At 38.6% G+C, this 24,235-nt stretch overlaps 1 protein-coding gene across 4 annotated transcripts in view; it reads left to right on the forward strand.

The window, feature by feature from the left end:
* The window catches only part of tpk1 (thiamin pyrophosphokinase 1), a 71,257-nt gene that overhangs the window by 14,216 nt on the left and 32,806 nt on the right, over positions 1–24,235 (forward strand). For all 4 annotated transcript variants that reach the window (XM_044339503.1, XM_044339505.1, XM_044339504.1 and 1 more), the window contains exons 4-6: positions 4,097–4,166; positions 16,800–16,872; positions 19,890–19,985. In XM_044339503.1, coding sequence (XP_044195438.1) covers positions 4,097–4,166; positions 16,800–16,872; positions 19,890–19,985 — 239 coding nt within the window. The remainder of the gene's footprint in view (positions 1–4,096; positions 4,167–16,799; positions 16,873–19,889; positions 19,986–24,235) is intronic.

Raw genomic sequence — 24,235 nt, forward strand, 5'->3', positions numbered from 1 at the left:
TTGTGAAAGTTTTTTCTTATAATGAAGATAGTGTTTTGAATAAGCCTGACCTGTTTCAAGTGCATTTTCAGAGTCATAGAAAAGTTTGTCACAAGCATCAAACTTAAAATGACGACAGGCGCAAACAAGACCAGGACCATTAAAACTACAAAACATAAAGCGAAAGACACTTCCCAATAAATACAAAGCAGGAAAAATAGCGCTATGGAGTAATGTTTTTATGAGTAGGTCCCCTTTTTTGTTTGTATGTGTATCAAAACAGTAAAATGCCCCAAAAGTTGGGTGAGCATTCCTATTGAAGGGCAGTATTCATGTTAAATGATGTTTTGACCTATCAAGAGGCCCCGTAGTGGGTATCAGGCTGTGCTGTCATAAATCTACTTGGCCCCATGACAGGCGACACAATTCTCTATCCCTGACCCAATTTACCTTTAAGCTGCCTTTCAATCCTACTCTCACTCAAGCAAAGAGCACAAACTTGGCAGCTTAACCTAGCCTTATACTGTATCTACATTGTATTTGCTTAGGGTAAACTGCCGTGGCTGACCGCTGGCTTGACAGGCTGTATCATCTTAATGCCACGTCTTGCTCAGTGGTCGAGCCATCATCCCAAAGTTATATCAGAAAACTTAACCCAGACTTTATATCTGCATTGCATCTGCTCAGGCTAAACTACAGTGGCTGGTTCAACTGGTTTGACAGGCGATTTCAGCTGAATGCCATGGCCCACTCAGTTGTCCAACCACCATCATTATATAACTGGTTCCACTAGTCTGAATATAATTAAAAAATGGGCAGTTTAAAATTATTTTCAAAGAGATAAATGACGACTATCCAATCAAATTGTTACCTAAACAGAATATTGAACATCACGACTCAGTGATATATATGAGATCAGGACTAAACCAAAACAAAGAGAAGCCTCCCACAATCCCTTTTTTTTTTTTAAACTCTGTAATGTAAATTCACCCCAAGATTACAGGATGGATATAAGGCAAATGGTCATGCATATAATGGTAAATTAAATGATAAAAATGCAAGTAGATCATTTTAAAAGATTGTTACTATGTTGGTACTTGAGAGATACACTTTGTAGAATCGCATTAAGCCATTGAGATTTACTGTAGTTCTCTCTGCGTGTGTTTGTATGTGTATTAATATGGCATGCCTGCAAACAGAGCTGAACAAATGATTGACAGAAGTAACTGTTCTAGAACTGTAAGTCTGAAAATTATTCAGTGTGTGTGTGTGTGTGTGTGTGTGTGATGGTGTTTACGCACATACTGATACACATATTATGACTGATAGCTTTACAGTCTGTCACCACCAGTTTAAAGGAAGAGTTTCTCTGTTTTTCAAGTTGTCATTTGAAAAGTTTCTCAGCCTTTGCACTCTGTCAGAGATAATGAGTTATTTACATTCCAAGCATTTCTTAACGTGAAACATTGACAGCAGGTGGTGGGGGTTATAAATAAAAGCACTACCTTGAGTGTAAGTGTCTCATTTACATCAGTGCAAACGCATCTGTATTATCTCACTTTTTAAGCGCTCAAGGTGAGGAATCGAGAAATAGAGTCTTAATTTAGTGCATGCGGGAGACTGTGTGTGCATGTGAATTTACAGTATGTAGATGTGACTCACTGCTTTGTACTGCTGCATGCTAAACATATTTTGGAGGTCTCAGTGGTAATAATGTGTTAGATGTTGTGCATCTACATTGTTGTTACAGTTCATTCCCTGGAGAACAGAAGTCCAAACTTTGATATTTAATTCATATCTATGTGGTGCGCAAATCCATTAACAAATAGAAAGACTAAATGTTTCTTTTATTCTGAAGTGTGAGGTTGGAAGTCGCAAGGGTACATGTTATCAGTGTTGTTTCATTTATAATTAAACACCTTCAAATACAAGGTGGGATCCATGCAGTAAGCACCAATTTGGTTAGGTTCATGATCTTTTTCTATTTGTTGCGTTGATTAAGCTAAATGTTAATATTTGCAGATACTGTATTATTGTGTATTTGTGCATTCTAAAGGCCACTAGGGCTGCAACTAACAATTATTTTAATTATTAGTTAATCTACTGATTATTTTTTCGATTAATCGTTTTGTCTATAAAATATCAGAAAACTGTAAAAAACCAGCAAAGGTGATGTTATCAAATGTCTTGTTTTGTCCCACAAACAGACCCAAAGATATTTAATGCACTACAGTGTTAAGAAAAGAATAAGCAGGATATTATCTCATTTAAAAAGTTGAAAACATCAAACTACCATTTTTGCTTGAATACGGACTTAAATTATTAATTGATCATCAAAATAGTTGCGATTCATTTTCTTGATCTTCTGTTGATTGACTAATCTTTGCAGCTCTAAAATCAACCCAGGGTCCTATCTTGTACAGCAGAAGCATTTTATTCATTATTTTCATTTCATGGTGAAAACACACTTTTGACTTGAAGTACACTTTCCCACATCGCTTGCCAGGACTTGTATGAGCGTCGACATGCAATAACCCAGTCCACATGTGTAAGTTATAAGCAGTTGTGATTTCAGCTTATTTTTCACTACAGTATATCCTGCTGTATTACTTTTTGGCATGGCATCCACACAAATACTTGTAGACGCGAGAATGGGTTTGGGGATTGGACACAGTCGGAGAAAGAAATCCGATGAGGCAGAAAACTCGTGTACCAGTGTTGCCCGTCTCTTTGGTGCAGTCTCTAGTTCCTTTTAAACTAGGTGCAAGTAGAAAACCACAGCTGATTGTTTGAAGTCTCTCCCCTGTGTGCACCATAACAGCCCCAAACAGAAAGGGGCTCTTAAAAAAATAGGCTGCCTGTTCAATTTGAATAGAATAGAGGCCATGAAAGAGCATACATTTGCAAATAGTTTGCATCTGATTTAGGAGAACTTGCATACCATTTTTTTTTTTTGTCTGTTTTTAAAATCAGAAAAGGTAAGTGCTCTTTTACTCACTTTGCTTTTTGAGGTCAAATAAATTTTATAATTGTGTCTGTGTAATGGGTTACTTTTTATGTTTTCTGTTGCAGAGGTGGTTTCTTTCTAACGATTTTAGACCTTTTTCAAAGTGTATTCATTTTTGCAGGAATAGAAATAAATAAAGTTATTAAAGAAAAACCTTGGTTTTGGTATAGTCCAAACTAGTGCTTTGTTTAAATCACACATTGTTAATGTTCCTTTTTCGATAAATTTGTTCTTATGCACTCTTAACGTCTGATATATAAAGCTGCAGCATAATAGAATCTGCCCTTGAACATTCATCTTTGTGTATCAGCATGTAATAACATTACCTTTTATTACTGTATACAGCTCATCTAAACAATGCCAAAGTGCCTCATAAAATAAGTCAGTGAAGAACCTTGTTTGCCTTAAAGAATCAAGCCAGCAAGATAAAGAAGACACCTTTTGAAGTGAAACAGTACCACAAGATAAAGCACGCAGTATATTTATCAGGATTAACACTGGAAGGAAGTGTGAAATGGCTCCTACAAGCAGCACATCTCCGGATATGAGACCTTATCTGACAGCAAGTTCTTTGAAAAATCCTTGTTATAACTTGCACTCATAAATGGCAGGTCACATTGCCTAATTCCTTGCTTCACAAAGTATGTCATATCCAGTGCTTAGTATTATTAGCATGTGGCATTCTTGTTTGTGTCCTACTCCTGTGGAACTAATCATAAGTGGTGTTTCATGTCTACAGTGAGGCTTTCTGAATGTGATGGGTTTTTGGGGAAAATCATGTTAGTGAAGTGTGTCGAGAAAATTAAACATTTATGCCACAAGTTGGACCAGACTCAGGTGGTGCATATAGATAGGAACATACAAACTGACTCAACAATTGACATATCCTGAAGCGAAGTGGACACACCTGACCTAAATATACCTTTGCATAAACAACTGGCATATGGTGACACTACACATCATTAAAACCAGTTTGAACTGGGCTGTATATAACAGCAAATAGGTCATATAGTGAAAGAAGGGGGGTCCCATTCACTTAAATTCAAAAGTAATTGCTCTGTCTTTCTGTCTTTCTCATGTCCATCTCTCTTCATCTCTGTCTCTTTGCAGCTCTCTTGAGGGCATGTGCTGATGGAGCTGCCAATCACCTTTATAACATCACTGCTGGTGATAGAGACAGGTGAGTCTATCTTGCACATTTGTATTTGTTAATTTGTGTTTTAACCTCTATGAAGTCTGTGTGGATGGCATCGTATATGCATACAAAGAGAGTATATGGAGAAGGTGTGTACTATTTATTTAATGGCATTGTGTTTTTTTCTGATTATGCATTCAGCAACCCTGTGTTTGGATGTGTGTGAGTGTGTTCCCAGGTAACAAAATGCACCTTGTTTATTTTTTAGCATTGTGTGTGTTTCTTACAAAAAAATGAAAAACCATGATGACACCACTGCTGTTGAGGGCACATTCAGCAACCATATTTTTGTGTGTGTTATGTTTGTGTGTGGCTAATGGAGGACTGCTGTCAGGACAGAGATGGATTCGGGGTTCACTGGGTCCCTGAAGTGTTGAGGCTTTCACATTAACACCCCGAGTGTGAACATGAGTGTGTATTTTTGTCAGGTTGTGAATGTGATGTGTGTATGTTCTTGGACTTCTATATTTTTAACAACCATTTTGAGTTGGAGATGTCTGAGGTGAGGACATTTTTCAAAGTGACATCATTTGGGCTCATTCACACTGCGTCGTTGGGCAAGTTTATTTTAGTCCTTGAGATTAGGTCTTAAGTTTGAATGAATTCCATAATGTTCCATAAATGATATATCATTGTATGATTCTGTATGGTACATTTACTGAGGTTTTATTCACCCTACATACTGTGCTGGGTTTGTTGTGTCCAACTGATAAAGTCAAAACAATTTACTGTTACCACTTCAGAACATTATATATTGGGGTACACTTTATCTGATTAGTTGAAATTGCAGTGCAGACCGATGATAGTAATCTAAATCAATGACACAAAAGCAGCATGAGATGCTGGATTGACTTTTAAGAGTGTGAAAGTTAAGTTTGATAAAAATCTTGATTGAAGGTCCACTTACAATTATTTTCCAGAACTCTCAACCACAGAAGGTTGATAAAAATTAAGCAGAAAACAAAAGTAGAAAGTTAAGGATGGCTGCTTTGTTGCCCTTTCCCAGTTAGCCCAATGAGGATAACTTTGTATTAGCTCAATGCAGATATATCTGTATTGGTGTAAAATACCAGTTAAAAGTTTGGACACACTTTCTCATTCAAGGCAATGAGAAAGTGTGTCCAAACTTTTGACTGGTACTGTATATGTCAGCTGATACATAACAAGAAATTGCATTTCAGAAGAAACAGAAACATACTGTTTAGAAACAGTACAGTGTCAAAAATCTGCCTCAAAAAGCTAGTTTTGGCCAGGCTTTAATTGTAACAATAAATTTATTAAAATTGCTGACAAGAATTTCATGTTTGACCACAGTGGGAATTATAAAATGATGATTACTAAAGTTTGGTATCATAAATTGTTTGGAGGATAGTCTGTCTCAGCCAGTCAAGAACTTAATCTGAAAGAGATCACTGCAGTGATGACTCTGCTTAGGAATTTACCACAGATTGACACAATAGTGTAAATGCTTAAAGGTGCAATATACAGCATTCAGCCCCACTAGATGTCAGCACAAACAACTGTTTGCTATGTAAAGATATAGTGGCGTAATGGCGTCCTGAGCAGAGAATGAAGTCACACTCCCTCTGTATGTGTTGTAATCCGAGCCTCTCTGTTCTTTGTTTCGATAGCTGGTCCGGCCGCACATGCACGTTAGTTCTTGTGAGTGTTCACATTAGTGCATGTGAGTCCCTCCGTGTCCTCCTGTGACCGTTTTCAACATGGTGGCCGGGTCACCATGTTGAAACACATGGGGCTGCACAGTTAAGATTAGAATTAGGTTTGAGCTCAGTGACGGTTACAGTTTTTGTTAGAGATGAGGGAATGAATGTAAAGTTCCACCAGCACAATTGGACAAACTTGTATGTGTTTTGTTTGTTTGCAAATACACATATTTGTATTGTCACTGTATTTTCAAAATAAGTAAAGCCATGTATCTCTGTCTCAGAGTATGAGTTCGAGGATGTTAGGCATGCTTGCAGAGGCATCGCTCATACTTCTCTGTTTGTATGACAGAGCAGATTCATCTTCTGACCCTCCAGTCCAAGCTTTGTCAGCAGCCTACACAGTGGAGCTGACAGCCAGACCTCCCTTATTACCCAGCCGCTTCCAACCCAAACAGCATCTGTCCCAAAAAGTTATACATTACAGAAAGATGGTGGGAGGGTGAAGAGAGGAAGAAGAGGAGGAGAGAAGGGAGGGGATGTTTACGGGTGGGGATTTGTAAATCAATCACCAGCAAGTTAAGATGTATTTAACCCAACATTACCATAACTAATGGGCTACAGAGAGGGAGAGGAAGGGAGGAAGAGAGAGGGAGATGCAAGCAATCAATCAAAGCCAAGTTTTATGAGATCTTAACAGTACTGGCAACAGCACCATTCCCATGTATCCCACATAATCAGATAGAGGGGGATGCACAGGAAGAAAAACAAACACAAAAAAAGATGAGGTAAAAAGACAGATTGCTTAATAAATATCATTTTGAAACCAAGATAAAGATGTAATACTGTAGATAGCTGAGCAGAGTTGTATATGTATGCGTTTCTGTGTGTGTTTTTTTCAGTTTCTCTGTATGTGTGTGGCTGTACATCTTAGGGCTTTTAATTGTGTGCGAGTGAAATCATTACCAGGACAATTTTTACAGCCCAGATATCAGAGTTACAAACTTAAGTTGAAAATATCAAAAATAGGTTTTCTGTTTGTCAGATACATGCAGAGCAGCGCCTGCTGAGAGGACCCACATCTAAACTGTAGTTAACACCTAAACAACATCATGAAAGGATCAACCCCCCAAACTCCTACAAGTAATGCTGACAAATTGTGCCGCCTCACTGCAGGGGAACACATCGGCTTTTTAAATAGGAAGCCAGCAAAAGTGCTCTGCGCGCTGTCACCACTTTGACCACATTCCACTGCAGTTGTGCAGGTGAAGATTAAGTTATGTCAGATTTGTTGAGAGAACCAAGGTATTTCATTTGCCTGAAGGGAGACCACGTCTGAGGTGGCATTATGAAGGGTGAACCAAAATTGAAATTTATAGTGTCACGGTTATTTAACGTACTCTTTGAAATGTAAATGATGGCAAACCTTTCTGAAAAAGAGATGGCCTTAATGTATGAGGTGACATTAGCGTGTATTTGTGTGCTTACTAGTCTGCCTGTGAGTGTATGTTTCCATTGAAAAATAATGAGAATATTAAAGTTTCTGGTCAGTCTCCAGTGTCTTCTGCTTTGCATCAAGAACAGAGTGGGTGGACTGCCTCCAACAGTTTAAAGAAAGGTGCCATGTAATTTTCTGTCAAAACAGCCTTAATGGTAGTCATTAGGGATGAAGAGAGGCGGGGCGCATCAGGCTAAGGCTTTTTGCTTCTCACGAGGAGTCAAGTGACAATTATTCCACTTCACTATATGGGGTGCTAGAAGACAAGCAGTACATTTTTGTATTTTCACTCAAGATCCAATGGAATTTGTATCCATATAAACTGTCTCTCACAGCTTATGTAGAAGTGATTTGCTAAGTGGTGGAAATATACTATATACAATATACAGTTAAAACCATAAAGTACAACTTAGCAAATTTTAGACATACTAAAAACTGTTTCTCTTTGGACGCAGCCAAGATATTAATGCATGCTATGATTTTTTCCCATGTCTTATTGCATCACATGTTGGGGACAGGCTGGTCCTCATACAAACAAACTCTAAAAACCCTGGACAAAAGCCAATGCATTTCCATCACTGTAGGGTACTGGAGAAATACAATTTACTGAGCTTTGAGAATTTTAGATTATTCTCAAATTTGTGCCTAGAGTATAAAATTTTAAGTGGTTTGGCCCCTCCTCCACTATGTGACTTTGTGTACACTCGCTCAGTAAGTTCTATTAGATCCTCCAGAATATCCTCTATACAAGATTGTACCATACCATTTTGTCGCACTGCATTTGGGCAGTCAGCTTTCTCTGTGAAAGCCAAAACTGAGTGGAATGCCTTACCTGATGATATGAAGAACTGTAGTTCAATCAATACATTCAAGGCCAAATTAAAAATATCAACTTAAGACCAATCAGCTCTGTGACCACTCCATCTATGGTCTTCTCATTAGTGCAGGTAGTCTTGCTTTTAATTTGACAAGTTTACATTATTAATTTGTAATTGACATCGTGGGTGTATGTGATGTGCTGTTGTGTGTAGCTTTGTATTTTGTATATTGTGTTCTGTGTGTTGTTTTTTTTTGTTGCTTTGTACTGTTTGTTGTTGTGCTGTTGTATGTTTTGATTGTGGGGGACTACGGATGCAAATTAGCTTCGAGCTAACTCCGGCACAGTTCTGTTGACACTCATGCATTTTCCCACCTTCACTGTCAGACAGATGGTTTTTAAAAATTTCAATATATTCAGATTATTCTGTTCTTTGATTATTATATATACTGTATTACATTATATTATATTTATTGATTATTATATACACTGTACATGGCTCACGTATATGCACTTTGTCACTCTCTTCAAGCAGGTACTCAGTTCTTAGAAATCTGGGTCACTTATTATTATTCTTTTCCTGGTACAAAATCTCAAGTGGTCTTATTATATATTTGCATGACATTGCTCAAAGTCCTGGAATTGTCTGTTTAAGTGTTGCTCATCCAATCACACTTTTTTTCTGTATAGATTTGACTCTTATGCTGTCTTTCCCTCTTATCTCATTACTCAGAATCTGCTTCTTACTATGTTAACACCAGGCAAGAAACGGATAGTTTCATTAATGACATACATACATATATTCTCAGTAATGTATATGCCTTTTTAAGCCATTGGCTCCATCTATTCTGAATCTGCCACTGTGAGTCAAGTCTGTGTGTGTACACATTTAGTACTGTGTGTTCAGTTTTCAGACATGATTGATAAATGAGAATACATCATGGTTTCAGTTTCTCCTTTTTTTTCTTCATAACTCTCTTTACAAGGACACTGGTCTACTCGCATACAGTTGTAGACAGCTACCCTATAGTGTGCATTATTAGGACACTTTCTTTCATTCTATCAACTGAACTCTCATCAGTCAAAGAAATGCACATAACAGCTCACACTCAAAAAATTAACACACTGATATTTTAAACATTTTAAGCTTAACAACAAGACAACTGACCAACAGTCAACAATATAAAGCCTTTGCCTTACAATTTTTAAATAGTATAGTATACCTGCAATAATAATATTTAAATAGTATAGTATTATATACCTGCACTAAAACTGTTTTCGTAGGGGCTCAGGTGTGCGGAGCTGACAACCCCCGGCTCCCCTGTAAATCTAACCCTGTGTGTATCTGCTCCGTTTCTAATTGAAAATTGCATTTCGTCTAATTTGTGCGTCTAATCAAATCCTCTGAGAAGATAAAAAGTTAAGAGACTGATGAAAAAGGGGGAGGGAGTGGGGGGGCAAGGCCGAATGTGGGAGGAGGTAATTGTACAGAAGCAGAGTTTATAAAATTTGCAGCTGTGTGTGCGTGTGTAGAGTTACAGGAAGATGCAGATGTGTGCATGTGCCAGTTTTTGACAAAGCTTGTGTGTATGTGGAAGAGCACGGTTGTGTCAGCATATGATTGTGTATGCATTTTGGTTTGTAGAAGATAATGCTGTCAGCCTCAGTAAATTAAGCTGTCAAGAGCCAGACTGCTTTATTTTATAAGACTTAGTGGCAAAGAGATATCTCTGACACACTCTCTGTTTGTCATTTTACCTTTTCTCTATTCTGTTCACATCTCACACTTTTTATTATTAATGCTCACTAGTGCTTGGTATCGGTACTCGATACCTTTAAGGTATTGACCAAAATTACCCAATACCTAGTATTATTGAAACTTCTCCAGTCAAACACTACCTGCATTCGATCCTTTTTGTACTCAAATCTAGAAAAAAATTACTGTTTGTGTGGTTTTGCTTGCAGCCAATCACTACAAGCGTTCTTCGATTTAATGCGATGTGTGATTGGCCCTCTACCACAGCAGCTACAACCCATACAGTCTGTGGTGGTGAAGTCAAGTACGGTGTATTTGATAGAGTCGGTAGTTCAGCATGCCGAGATGCCACCAAAATGTTTGAAAGTATGGCTTTACTACACGCCTGTCAAATCAAGTAGAAAAAAAAGGTATTGAATGAAGTACTCTATTGGTATTGGTATCACTTTAAGGGTACTGGTATTGCAATTTTATAAATGACACCCAGCCTTAATGCTCAACAGTGTGGTCTGTGTCTATGTGTGATTATTATAAAATTTTAATTAAGTCAGTGTCTCTTGGGGTCGGGACCCCATGATAAGGTGACTGCTGGGTCTGGCGAAGATTTCTAAGGTTGATTAGTTGATATTAGTTTCAAATGTTTTTAAAAGACCTTCAATCTGTTTGAAATATATTGTAATCATTATATGATCCCTTTGAGGTTCCCTTCAAATATGCTGTAATAAAATTCGCACAGCTTGGGAACTGTGTAATTGCTGGGGTATCAAGAATTGTGTGTCCTAAAGACGGAGTCATAGGCCAGCAATTAAGAGGATTACATTGCGAATTAAACCGAGCAGGGGGTTTGAGAGACTCATAGACCCGCTGATGACTGGTAAGTTATGGTTTCTTCCTCCTAATTGCTTTTTGTGTAGTCTGAAATTTGCTTTTCTTTTTTAATTTCAAACTCTTCACAAGTCCATTCCACTGGCTCATTTTACAACAGAGTTGTGTTGTGGTGAGTGAGTATATTCTTTGTTTGGTTTGTAATGTTACTGCAATACTGTCTGTTCAGTTAGGAGTAACTTTAATCTTTAAACTACAGTAATAAGCTGCTATTTTATTGTATTTTTCATTATTATATCATCTTTAGACAAGAAACTCATATTCAGACTATTCCAGTTATTCTCTCACTACACTTGCTATGCTGCTACACTGAGTTTGTGTATTGTAGACTGATTGAAAATGCCCCTCTGTGTTTATTGTTCCATGTTGGAAGTTGACATGCTGAGTTGAGATGATGAGCGTGGGGAACTGGGCCATGTTATGTGTTATGCTATTTTCACTACCTGTCCATCCTTTTGTTCTAGCCTGAAATATTTCACTCACTTTTGTGATCCCTTGACTTTTCCTGTAGCACCACAAGCAGGTCACATCTACTGTATGAATTGGCTGAAAATTCTCTTTGACTTTAGCTTTAGCGCCACTGTGACGCTCACATTTGTGGCTTTTAGTGATATGTTTCAACAACTGTTGGATGAATTGCCACGTAATTTCAGTTCAGACTACCCCTCCCCTCCAGGATGATTTGTAATTATAATCCTTGGTGATACCTTAACCTTTCAGGTAGTGCCATTATCAGGTGAAATATAACCAGTAATTTGGTTTATAATCAGATAGCTGCATAAGCTGTACTTTGTGTTTAGTGCTCATAAGCAAATGTTAACATACTAACATACTATATTACATACATGTTAAACATGGTGAACATTATACCTGCTTAACATCAGCATGTTAGCATTATCATTGTGAGTATGTTAGGATGCTCATGTTAGCATTTAGCTCAAAAACACTCTTGTGCCTGTGCACAGCCTCAGAAAGTCTAGCATGGCTGTAGAATTGTAGCAATTAAGGTTAATTAAAATTACAATTATCTCTCATTCCCCCCCCGCTCTCTCTCTTATACCTAGCTAGCCCTAAGAGTAATATTGAGAGATAATAACGTTTTGTGTGTGTGTTTTGGGTGTAAGTGTTGCGTGGAATTATGACTGACTATTTATGACTCATTTGAAACTAATTATGACTATGTCTGGTTATTAGCTTCACAGCCTACAGGAGTTTAGCTGATTAACTTTGGGATTAGAAACTTTCTGACACACATCAACAAATGTAGGTACAGACATACACACATACATGGCAGCACAATCATATATCCAACCATGTGCTAACAGGTGTTTTTTTTTTTTTTTTTTTTTTTTAATTATTTCAATACAGATGAAAAAAGCTTGTTGAAGACACATGTACATCAGCACTCGAACAAGCTCACTCTCATGTACCTTGAGGTCTTGCTCATTAGAATCTTTGTCGCAGTGGGATAATAAGATTTCCGTCAGACCTGTGTGGCCGTTTTTCATGCCCATCTTTGCAGTATTGCTTTATTATGGAACCAGGTACATCAAAACCACAAAGAAATACAAATCACAACAACAGACCAACAACTAACTCATATAAAAATAATACATATCGTTTTCTGAAATGTTAAGATTTGGTTAACTTTAGGAAACTAAGACTACTTGGTTAAGTTTATGTAAAAGGTACCAACACTGACTGTTTGTAGGAGACAGGATGCAAACTGTGGCCTCTGTTGCCAAATCAGACACCATCTACCACCTCACACTACAACATTGTCATGTTGGCCCACACCTGCCTTTTGCATCTGTGAGTGGATAGTCATCATTCGCGTGACCACAAGAGATATCATTTGAACAAGCAATTATGTTGTTTTTTTGATGAGGACAGACTCTCACAAGTGATTTCACTTGCTGTGTGTCCAAAGTTTGTGTGTGTGTGTGCGTGTGTCTGTGTACAGCTGATGTCAATGTTCATATGAGTCAGAGAGCTCAATGCGCGTCTCTTTGGCTTGTTTATGTGTATGGGTGGTTAATGATGTGATCCAAAAAAAATCCTCCACCCCTCCACTGGCTCTCTTTCTCTGATTGGGAGATGGGAGGGATGAGAGGAGTAATCAGAGTTGTATCTCCTCAAGTGACGAGTAGACGGGGAAGGGGATTTAGCAGATGATGAAAGATATGGAAGAGCGAGAGAACATAAACAAAACAACAGTTTGTTGTAATTAAGTGGTCATATGGAAGGGTGATGTCTTGCTAAGTAACAGAAACAGACATGAAGAAGGTATGAAAATATATGGAGGAGAATGTCTCTTTTTCTTAATGAAGTGGTTAGATGGGGGGGATGTTGCTTTAATTACTTAGAAAAGTGAGCATTGCAGAGTGGAAATGAGACGAGATCAGAGGAGGATGTAAAGGAGAAGGCAGCATGGGAAGGACAGGTGTGGGTGGTGGGGGGGGCATGGAGAGGAGAAAAAAAGCAGGTAAAGAGGATGCACAGAGAGAGACGCACAGGCAGGCTGATAGACAAACACATACACACTTATACACACACAGACACACGCACACACACACAAACACAGGCAAAGGTCACACAGCCATCCCCGCCACCCGGTACTCAGACAAACTGGCAGTAAAATGCTCTATTTCCCATCCAAATTAAAGTGTCAGTTAATATTAATGTGGAAGTGAAGACTGTCAGACACACAAACACACACAAACAGCATTTACACTCACGCACGCAGACACAAATACAGAATTTAGAATCTCGCCTGGTCAATTACTATCAGCCGATGGAGTCATGCACAAAGGTCACAAAGGAATGTGTGTGTGTGTGTGTGTGTGTGTGTGTGTGTGTGTGTGTGTTTGTGTGTTTGTGTGTGTAAAGCTCTGATAAGGCCCAGTGTCACGTCCCGTCCCATCTGTCACATGAAGGTTATTTCTGAATGGAGATGTGTCCCGTGGCTTCCTGTATTAAAAGAAGAGAGAAGAGTGCATGTGCTTGTGTGTACATGCATACGTGCAGTTTGTGCATACTGTGTGTGTGCACATGGGCTCAGTTGCAAAAAAAAAAAAAAAGTTTTTGCCCAAGCCATATTTTTTTGGGGCCAGTTTAGGTAGGGTTGTGCTCAATTGTCTTTATGTGTGTTTGTATGTGCGTGTGTGCGTGTAGCAGCAGATAGCATACAATTGCTGTTCTGTTTGTCTTGCTGTATCTTGTTGGTGTAAATGGGAACGCTGAGGAGGGAGGGAGGGAATAATCCTTCTGTATCTCTTTCTTCAACCGACCGGAACATCGCTCTCGCCGCTTGCTGTGGAGCACACAAACACGTGCACGCACACAAACAAAACACACTACCCAACCAACCATGAAATCATAATGTCAGACCTGTTAATGCCTCTAGATAGCAGCAACCGCATCCCTGCGTGGTCTTACTCCTTACACGTAAACACACACACACACACACACACACATACACATACACACACACACACACACATATACAAATGGAATAAATAGGTTGGTAGATTTTAGCTGTTTTGGCTGATAGCTGCAACAGACCTTGTTAATTCCTACACCATGGGAATGCACGTTGTCTCAAAACACTTTGTTTTTGGATGAATGAAATATATTGTGAAATGTGTATTCAGAATGCAAAGCCTCTATGCACATATACTCCCAAACCTCCTGCCCAGTGTAATTTGCAGCTGTAATCCTCTTTATTGCATGTATTAACATTGTTTTTCTGACAGGTTTATGTAGTTAACTAATAATTCTCTGTATTACTTGAATTTATAATCATTGTGCTGGTTTTCAGAGAGGCAAATCCAGGTTATGATAGTCAAAAACCTTGCGAAAAGAAGGCTGGGTAAATTAATTTTTATGCAAATAAATAGCATTTTGATTTTTTATACCAGAGTAGTCTTACTAAGGCAAATTGGCAATAGCAGTTCAGGTTCATTTCCATCTGCTGGCACACATGTTCCTGTAAACATCAAAGGTAACATATATTAATTTGATGCATACTATACTAGAGCTGTCAAGATTAATACATGCGTATACTTGAGGCTTATTACTTTTAAGCTTTTCCTTAAAAAATTGAGAATTTATTTTCTCTTAATAATTTAAAAATAGCTGAAAATTCGATCTTAACACAAAGTTTTGCTTTTTTTAAAAACATTTTTTTACTTTTAAACCTGCAGTGTGGAACTGTTACATACATATAAATAAACATCAGATACATTCAAGCCCTTGCCAAACGAGTTTACGCAATGCTGATTAAGCCTATCCCGGCCAGATAAATTTCTTTGTATTTCACATTATACAGAGTTTTTAAATTTCATGTCAGGCAGGACATTCCCGCTCGAGCTGTTTGAATGTGCACCCAGAGACCTCCGTCGGCCAAGGCTAACTTCCATTTAGCCCTCTGCTAATTTGAATGTGGATAAAATAATTTAATTGTGCCTCTAGACTTTCCAAATTTTATCGGACCAAATGGATCAAATTCTGATAGTGAAACAAGTGATTTCATGGGGGGTCGTGTGGCGCTCACAACAATTCATCCACCGTTTTGCAGCCACAACCGTAGCAACGGAGTAGGCTAAGGCAGAGGCTATGACGTAAGCATGTGTTGACAGTGTTTTTGTAATTACTCTCACTGCCAGAAGGGGGAGACAAAAGTCCCACACTCCTGCTTTAAAGCACACAGGTTGTATTTTCTCTTCATTTCCCTCCTCACTTCCTATTAATGGAAGCATGTTTTGAGCTTTGAATATGTAAACTATCAGCAAGAAACACAATGTGTTTTGGAAGCACAGGACATAAAATTAACTTTTTTTAGATAATTTTTTTTTTTTGGTGTTTTTTGCCTTTATTGGACAGTTAATGGCGAAGAATTTAACAGGAAACAAGGGCAGAGAGATGGGTGCGACATGCAACAAAGGTCCCTCGCTGGACTTGAACCAGGGACATTGTGGTTTCGTAACATGCGCAGTAACCATTCGGGTACCGGTGTGCTCCATAAAATTAGTTTTAACCCATTTAACAATGTATGATCCTGTGTGAATGTATTGTTAAAACCAGAAACAATTTGACTTATGTAACCTTTATGATGTTAGCTTATAGTATCAGAATTTGCTTGTCAATGTTGTTTGATTGACAGTGACCATGTTATTCAAAAAGTTTAGTGCACTGCAGCACACAAGTCTCAGTTGTTTTTACTTTGTCCTCTAACACATATCAGTAGTCCACATAAATAAACTCATTCCTAAAATATGCATGAGTTATTATCTAATTTCACCTTTTACTCTTACAGCATATTGTATTGCTTGAGCACAAAACATCAAATAGCACTATGACCTGTAGTAATCAAACCAACACTCAACTCTATAATGGAGAATCTTGTCAGTGTAATAGGACGGGTCAATATCTGAGGAACTTGAGGTACATCATACTCTGTTTGTGTGTGTGTGTGTGTTTGTGTGTGATCTATGCTCATGAGTTCTGTTATCACTCAATTGTGTTTATGAGTTTGAGTTTATTTATATGTATGTAACTATCAGAGCATAAACATAGATTTTTTCTTGCTGCCATGCACATTTCGTGTGTGTGCGCTTTCACATCAATCTATGTATCTCAGCAGTCAGCCGTGTGTGTGTGTGTGTGTGTGTGTGTGTGTGTGTGTGTGTGTGTGTGTGTGTGTGTGTGTGTGTGTGTGTGTGTGTGTGTGTGTGAGTGTGTGTGAGAGAGAGAGAGAAACAGAGCTAGGCTCAGTGCCACAGAGAATCACCCTGTCAGTCTCCATGTCTCTTCGTCTTCCCCCGGCGCCATCACTCCTCTCCCTCGCTGCACAGATCAAAGAGTTGACACATGTCCCAATGTCCTCCCTTTCCTCCTCTCTTCTGTCTCTGCCTCATATTCTCTGTCTCCCTGTCTTTCTTGCAATCTTAACCCTCTCCCTCTGTCACTCACCCTCTCTTTCTATTCTTGCATCCAGTTTTCTTCCAGACTATATCAGTGGGGATTTTGATTCCATTACTGCCGAGGTCAAAGCTTTCTATGCAGACAAGGTGAGTGGAAACACAGCTTGCACACACTCTCAGACCTACAGGTGCTCGCTCACACACACACACACACACACACACAAAAAGTGCTTTAGGCAGACATAATTTTCAAGTTTGGACAAAAGATGAGTATACTATCTTAAGTCTGAAACTTACAACTGGACTCCTTAGCCTGCTTGACATACAGGAAATTTTACTAAGACATTGAGTTGTGTTAGATCATACTCCATATGTGTTTTTCTTTCCTTTGCTCATTTGTAAGATAGATGTTTCTAGTATGCTACTGCCCTAAAGGACCAGTGTGTAGGATTTAGTGCCATCTAGTGGTTGCCCTCTCTAGAGCCAGTGTTGTTTGGTTTGTCCTTTCTGGGCTACTGTAGAAACATGGCGGTGCAACATGGTGGGCTCCATGGAAGAGGACCCGCTCCCTTTGTAGATATAAAGGGCTCATTCTAAGGTAACGAAAACATGATTCTTATTTTCAGGTGATTATATACTAATGAAAACATACTTATGAATATGATTCCATTTCTGGACACTTCTGGACATTCACAATTAATGAATGAACTAATAAAAGATGAACAGTGAAATCTGAAATTATTATTATTATTGATACATGTTCTCCCAAAATGACCCTTGACACTGTCACTGCATTTATCAAACTAAACTCTCAGCAACTCGACATGAGATCAACTATCAACTCAGCTTGAGTTTGAGAAAACATCTTGCTTTCAGAGCATGAGTGGTGTGTCAGGGTTACAGAGCTGAGATCAAGCTGCCTGAGTGGATAAGTGACTATCCAAAGTTGACTGGGGTTAATGCTCGAGACTCTCCAGGAGCTCCACCTGCAGTGACAAGAACATGCAGACTGAATCATAAAAACGGGCACAAGTGTGTAGTGTGACACGGCTTCAACTGTCAGTGCACTCAAGGTGGATTTAGATCCAATCACCACAAAGCACTTCTGGAGATAGTCAGAGTCACATACTGTGTATTGCAGGTATAGTTTCTATACTTTCTGCTCACCCAGAGTCAGGCAAACTTATTGCAGTTGAGCCTGTCAGACTGCTAAAAGCCTAAACCTCATTCACAACTCTAAACCAAAGACCCTTTCACACATGCAGTCTATCCCTGAAATGTTGAGAACATTTCCTGCATGGGGCCATGTGTGAATGAGAGCAAGATCGATATTCAGGGGAATCTGTACTGCCAATTTCCCACCTCAAGACCTTGTAACATTTCAGAGAAAATACCAGTACAGCTGTGATGTGAATGAAAGCAGTAAAATATCAGGGACAAGCACGTAAAGGCGTTACGTCCGTGTGACGAAAGACGATTTCACGTGGAGTGAGCGAACCAATCACAAGACTCCGCTGATGATGTATTTGAATCCGCAACTTGTTTACGGTTGCCTTGCCAATGCTTACACGGGTGATTTGATAACCAACAAGCAATACAAGTTCTTTTGTTGCAAACAAGCTCCTTTTTTCAAGAATGGCTAGAAACCGGACAGATTCAGAAATAAGGGAGCTCCTCTCAGTCCACCGCATACACATATCTGGCCTTGCCCTAACTTCATCTGATTGTGTTGAGTTTTATGGTGGTTGGCATCAATAAGTTCTGCATTACCGCCATCTGCTGGACTGTCTCTTGCCCTGTCTAATTCTGGCATTGCCATGGCATGTGTGAAAAGGTGCAAGACGGAAATGTTCCTGAATGTAGCTGCATGTGGGAATAGTGAAAGTCACCAGCTGTGCTTGTAAGATTATCCCTGTAGTTTACCAGGAACTATGTGTGAAAGAGGCTTAAATTATATATAAACACAGTACTGCTCCAGAGTCTTATGATGACATCATAGTCTTGGCTCCCTGTGTGCCTAGCTGTGTAAGAGAATTATTAATTTAGACAAATTTAGGCTAAACTATCCAAGGTCATAAAAATAAAATGCAAATTCTTCTGCAAAGTGGACTTTGTGTTGTTTATAACAAGCAAAATGTCAAACTGGAACACTTGAGGAGAGGTGAGGCTTTGTTCAATAAATAATAAATACAGTGTAAGGTGTCACATACACATGCACAAACACTTTAGAGAAAAGAAAGTGCCGTTCCTGTGTGATCTACAGTAGGTGTTGTACCACTCTGTGTGTTACTGTGATCAGACCCCCAGTGATACACACTGCGCTTACAGTTTGAAATGCAGATCCACTACTTCACCAGGGATGCAACCTTCGACACACACACATACACTGACACGTGATTGTACACTTGCACACAGAGATATGGGATGCCTTCAGCTGTGACACTCTCCTCTTTTCCTTTCACCCTTTCTCCCTCCCTCTGTAGCTTTCTGTAATATTAGTCCATTTTCAGCAGGTTGCCTTTAAAAATGAGCAGTACCTTTTTCCATGAGAGAGAACAGAGTGTTATGGTAATGCTTTAGGAGCAGAACAATGGGAAAGTTTGAGGCGTTCCTTCAGAGATTTGTCGGAAACGGTGAATAATTCTGCATAAATGGAAGGGAGAGAACAGAAGAGCATCCACAAGGGAGGGAGAGAGACAAGGGGAGGTGGGGATGGAGGGATGAAGGGAGGGGAGGGAGGGAGGATGGATGGGATCAAACAGAGCACAGCGAACAAGTTTGTGTGAACTGACTGCACTGTGTGTGTGTGCAATTGGGAAGTTGGTGTGTTTTAGAAGGAAAGTGACAGTGTGTGGAGAGAGAAAGAGACAGAGGGAGAGAAACCCAGAGCATGGTTGTTTACCTGGATGCTGTAGTTTAGGGCCACTGACTGGAACCTTTTACATTATTCAGCAACAGAGCCCGTAGACAGCCAGACAAGACTAAAACACTGATTTATACCTCTCTCCATCTCTCTATCTCTTTCTGTTTTTCTGCACTCTGTAATCCCACCATCCCTTATCTCTGCCTGCATTTTTGTTTCACTATCTGTGTATGCGTACATCTATCTGACTGTGTTTTGTTGCCTGTTAGAATGTGTTTCCATTTTCTTTATGTGTGTGCAGGGGTGCAGGCTGATAGAAACAACTGACCAAGATCTAACAGACTTCACCAAGTGTCTAGCCATCATGGTGAAGGAGATTCAGAGACGACAGTTACAGGTAACAGTCTCATTCTCACATGATTTTGATTCATGCCTGTAATTTTTAATATTTAAGGAATAGTTCAACATTTTGAGAAAGAGTTAGGTGAGAAGAACAACACAACATTCATCTGTCTCATCTAAAACAACCTAAAGTCATTTCAAAATTAGTTTTACTTTTCTGTAAGAGTTTTTAAAAAATGTTTGATCTCTGCAAACAAAACTGAGACAATTATTCTTGCAATTATTTACAATAAATCATTCATGCCATTACAGCACAAGTTTTTGCTCATGTTTGTATTTATTTCAGGCTAGCAGTTTCCCCCTGTCTCCAGTCTTTATTCTAAGCTAAGCTAAGTTTTTTCCTGGCTCCAGCTTTATATCAGACGGACAGGAACTAGAGTGGTATCATTCTTGTCATCTACCTCAAGAGACCGAATAGGCTTGTTTCCTAGAATGTTGAGTTATTCCTGTTATGCAGTTGATTTTAATTAGCATATGAGTGTCAGAAACATTGTTACTGTTCTTCGCTTGTTATTATTCCGCCTACGTTTTATTCTTTTTCTGCATTCTGTACGTTTTTTGGACCTTTTCAACTGCTGCATACTTTGTGCCAGAAAAACCATTCAAATGTCAAACTGTGCAGCTCATTCAGCAAATGTGTGCTGATTATTTCCAGTTTTCTAGCATATTCCAGTGATGGTATATACATTTTTAACCCCTTAAAGGTCCAACGGTTCGACTATGGGCAGGTACAATCAATGCCTCTGTCAGACTACCAACAAACACAAACAATTACAAAATTCACGCAACTCATCAATGAAGGCTCATATTAATCCACTGAGTGATCAAACTCTGACAAAAATGGTCTAAATATTCACGAATGGCTGTTGCATCATTTCAAATTAGCCCGCTGATGTCCTGTCCACAGCCTACAATAGTCAGCAAGTCTGCATTGAAAGGAAGTGCCTGCCTTCTTTTGTGTAATGACCGAGCCAATAGGAACAGATTCTGCTGATGACTGGCGCTTTGTATAGCTAATGAATATCCGAAAATGACCGTATGCAGCTTTAGTGGTTTCTATAAAGCCACAACATGGAAATTGTGTAAATTTAAATAGTTTGCTGTGTTACTTTTTATATGAACTGCTTTTCCATCATAGAACTTGTTTTGACTCTTTTATATGCACAAAGTTTAGTTTCAAGAAGGGAACAAAGCACTATAATGTGTTTATGCTTCAGTGACTCTGAAGCAGGGGTCATTCGGTGTCTGTAAATGGCCTTTTTTTGGAAGACACCTAGAAATAACCCCAGAAAAACATGTGTAAAATATTCATTTTCTGTGGTATTTGTTATTAAATTTGAACTTGGACTAGGTAAGGCTAAATGCTGTAGTCCCATTGTGTTTTCCATCTGTAGGCATCTGTTTGCAAAAACATATTTAGGCAGAAATAAAAACCTTCTACTTCATTGTGTTCAAACTTGTTACTCAATGCCAGTAGCACAAACAGTGATTCTGACTGTTGGGGAAAAAAACTTCAGAGTGTTACCTTTCAAAAGAGACCAAAACTATGCATGTACTCCTGGTTCATGAACAGCCTTGGTTAGGCGTTTTAGGCTAATTTTACAGAAAAGGATTGTTTAAACATCATAATGGCAGTCAATGGGAGGAATGTCCCAACTCAGTTGGAACCTTTGTCAATTTGAAACTCAACTGCTCAGACATCCCTTATCCTACAGACCCCATTCAAACTTTAAAGCATTCACAAAACTTCAAATTTGTGTTCTGTGTTGTGATATCTTTTGTAGCGATTTAAGTCCAAAGTGAGAGCTTTTACTTACAGATTCCCTCTTCCTTTAAACACTATGTAAACATATTATGCATCCTCATGCTCAGCTAGTCCTGCTGCCACTAATAATGTTCAAATCTCTGAGCTAGAAGCTTCATTTTAGGAAAATAAATTACTCCTCAACAAAATTTGAATTTGTGCTTTATGTTTCAGGTATCTTTACTGGCTCAGTGGTTAAGCACTGTTCATGGTCAGTTTCCCTGTTAGATTACAAGGTTCTGAGTTTGATACCTAATCAGGGCAGCGTTCCTCATAACATTGCTCTTCTGAATGAAATTGCTTTATATGTTTATTATGTACATCATGCAATGCGACTGCGGCACCCTATAGTATTATAAGAATGTCAAAATATGAAAATCTGATCTTGCTTAAAATTTGCTGTGTCATATGTTCGTGCAGTGCATAGCATTGCTGTCTTACAAACAATGGGTTGTAGGTTTGATCCCTCCTGCAGGCAATGTTAGACTTGATAGAATTTCAGTGCAATTCATCCTCCAGCAATGCAGTGCAATCAATTTCAGCTCTTTGCAATCACATGCAATTTCTTCTGAAATTGCATTTTCTAGCTAGTATTTAAAGGGCTAGCAGTATGAGGCAAGAACAGTGACAGTTCAATTTTGGCATTGAAAATAAAATTTGGCATTGAAAACAAAACCTGAACTGAAAAAGGAAATATTGGTATTGATATACTTGTATTAGAAAAGATTGTATTGGCACTGAAACATTCATTAAAAAAATTACAATCTTATTTTATTTTTATATTTTTTGCATTATGATGTGTTTTTCAGTCAGTCTTCAGACTTTTTTTTTTTCATCATTGGTTCTCAGTTTCAACTTTCTCTCCGTTTTGTCATGGAGAGGAGGGCTCTTGCTGGGCCTACATTACCCAGTGTGGCTTGCGGTCTGACGAAGATATCTGAGGGCGATGGCATCATGTCACTTCATCAAGATTGAATGTTCTTTCAGTGGAGAAAGTAACCATGTAGATTCCCAATATGTCCCAGGATGACGACGCAGGAGTTGGGTTGCTGCTGCGAGATGATGCTTGTCTCACCCAGAGAGTGGCTCCAAAACATTGTAACAGATTTACAAACAGGTGTTATTCAGATAAACTAACCACATTTTGGGAATCCACATGGTTACTTTGTTGCCTGAAAAAATATTAAATCTTAACAAAATTAACAGTCCTACAGCGAAAATTAGAACTGTCTGGCTCAAAATCTCCGCCATGATGCCTTTCCCTCAGATATCTTCATCAAACCACATGGCATACTGGGTAATGTAGGCCCAGCAAGGGCCCTCCTCTCTACGCCAAAATAGGAAATGGAAAGTTGAAACAGAAAACCAGTGGCAATGAAAAAAAAACTGACAGCGTAAAAAAAACCTGTTACTGAAAAAAGCAGACATGAAGGAAAAATCTGAAGATTGACATTGAAAAATTCAAAAAATATCACAATAAAATAAGATAATAAGGTTGTAAAATTGTAATTTTATATGTATTTTTATACATTTATTTATATATAGAATTATATGTATATTTTATGTCTGTGTTTTATTTTTCAGTGGAACTTTTTTCAGTGCCAATACAACTTTCCAGTACAAGTGTTTCAATGCCAGTGTTTCCTTTTTTCAGTTCAGGTTTTGTTTTCAATGCCAAATTTGATTTTCGATGCCAAAATTTAGCTGTCACTGTTCTAGCCCCATACAGCAGTAAATGTAGCACTTGGTAAAACGAATAACTAAAGGTCTCCTCTCCCTCAGCCAGCGAAAGTTTAGTGCCTTAAGCAAGGCATTCAGTCCTCAGCTGCTTAAGATAAGCTGATCAGAGGTCAATAGTGTTGGACTGTGGTTGACTGCGAGCAGATCCCAGGTGTGTGTTTGTGTGGGTGTATGAATATGAAAACATTGTGCTGCTGGAAAAGAACATGCATGCTCACACAACATTCCCTGAAGAAATGAAGAAGTGTTGAAAATATCTTTGGGACATTATCCACATTTTCAGCCACACATAAAATGCTATAATGTAATTCTGATTTGCCTGTTTTTTAAAATGAAATATTTCATTTTTGTTTTGATCTTAAAAGTGTGAAGCATTTCCTAACAACCTAATATCCAAAACTGAGAAATGAGCTGCCAGCTAGAGCAAAGCTCTGTGCCCAGCCAGCTGCTGCAGAGCCAGTCACACACAGTGATCTGATCCAGAGATTGACTCCATTTCTATTCTGACTCAGAACATGTCAGCTGAATTGCACAGAATGTACATCATTTGAGAAAAAAAATATGTAATTTAATAAACAGTGTCATTTTAATTTAAAAAAATATCAAGTGTCATGGGGAATAGTTATGTCTATCTATGTATCTTTGTCTAGTTATCCATCTGTTTTCTGTGTGTCTGTCTCTTCACCTCTTTCTTTCACTTT

This window comes from Thunnus albacares, chromosome 21 (genome assembly GCF_914725855.1).
Source record: "Thunnus albacares chromosome 21, fThuAlb1.1, whole genome shotgun sequence".
NCBI lineage: Eukaryota > Metazoa > Chordata > Actinopteri > Scombriformes > Scombridae > Thunnus > Thunnus albacares.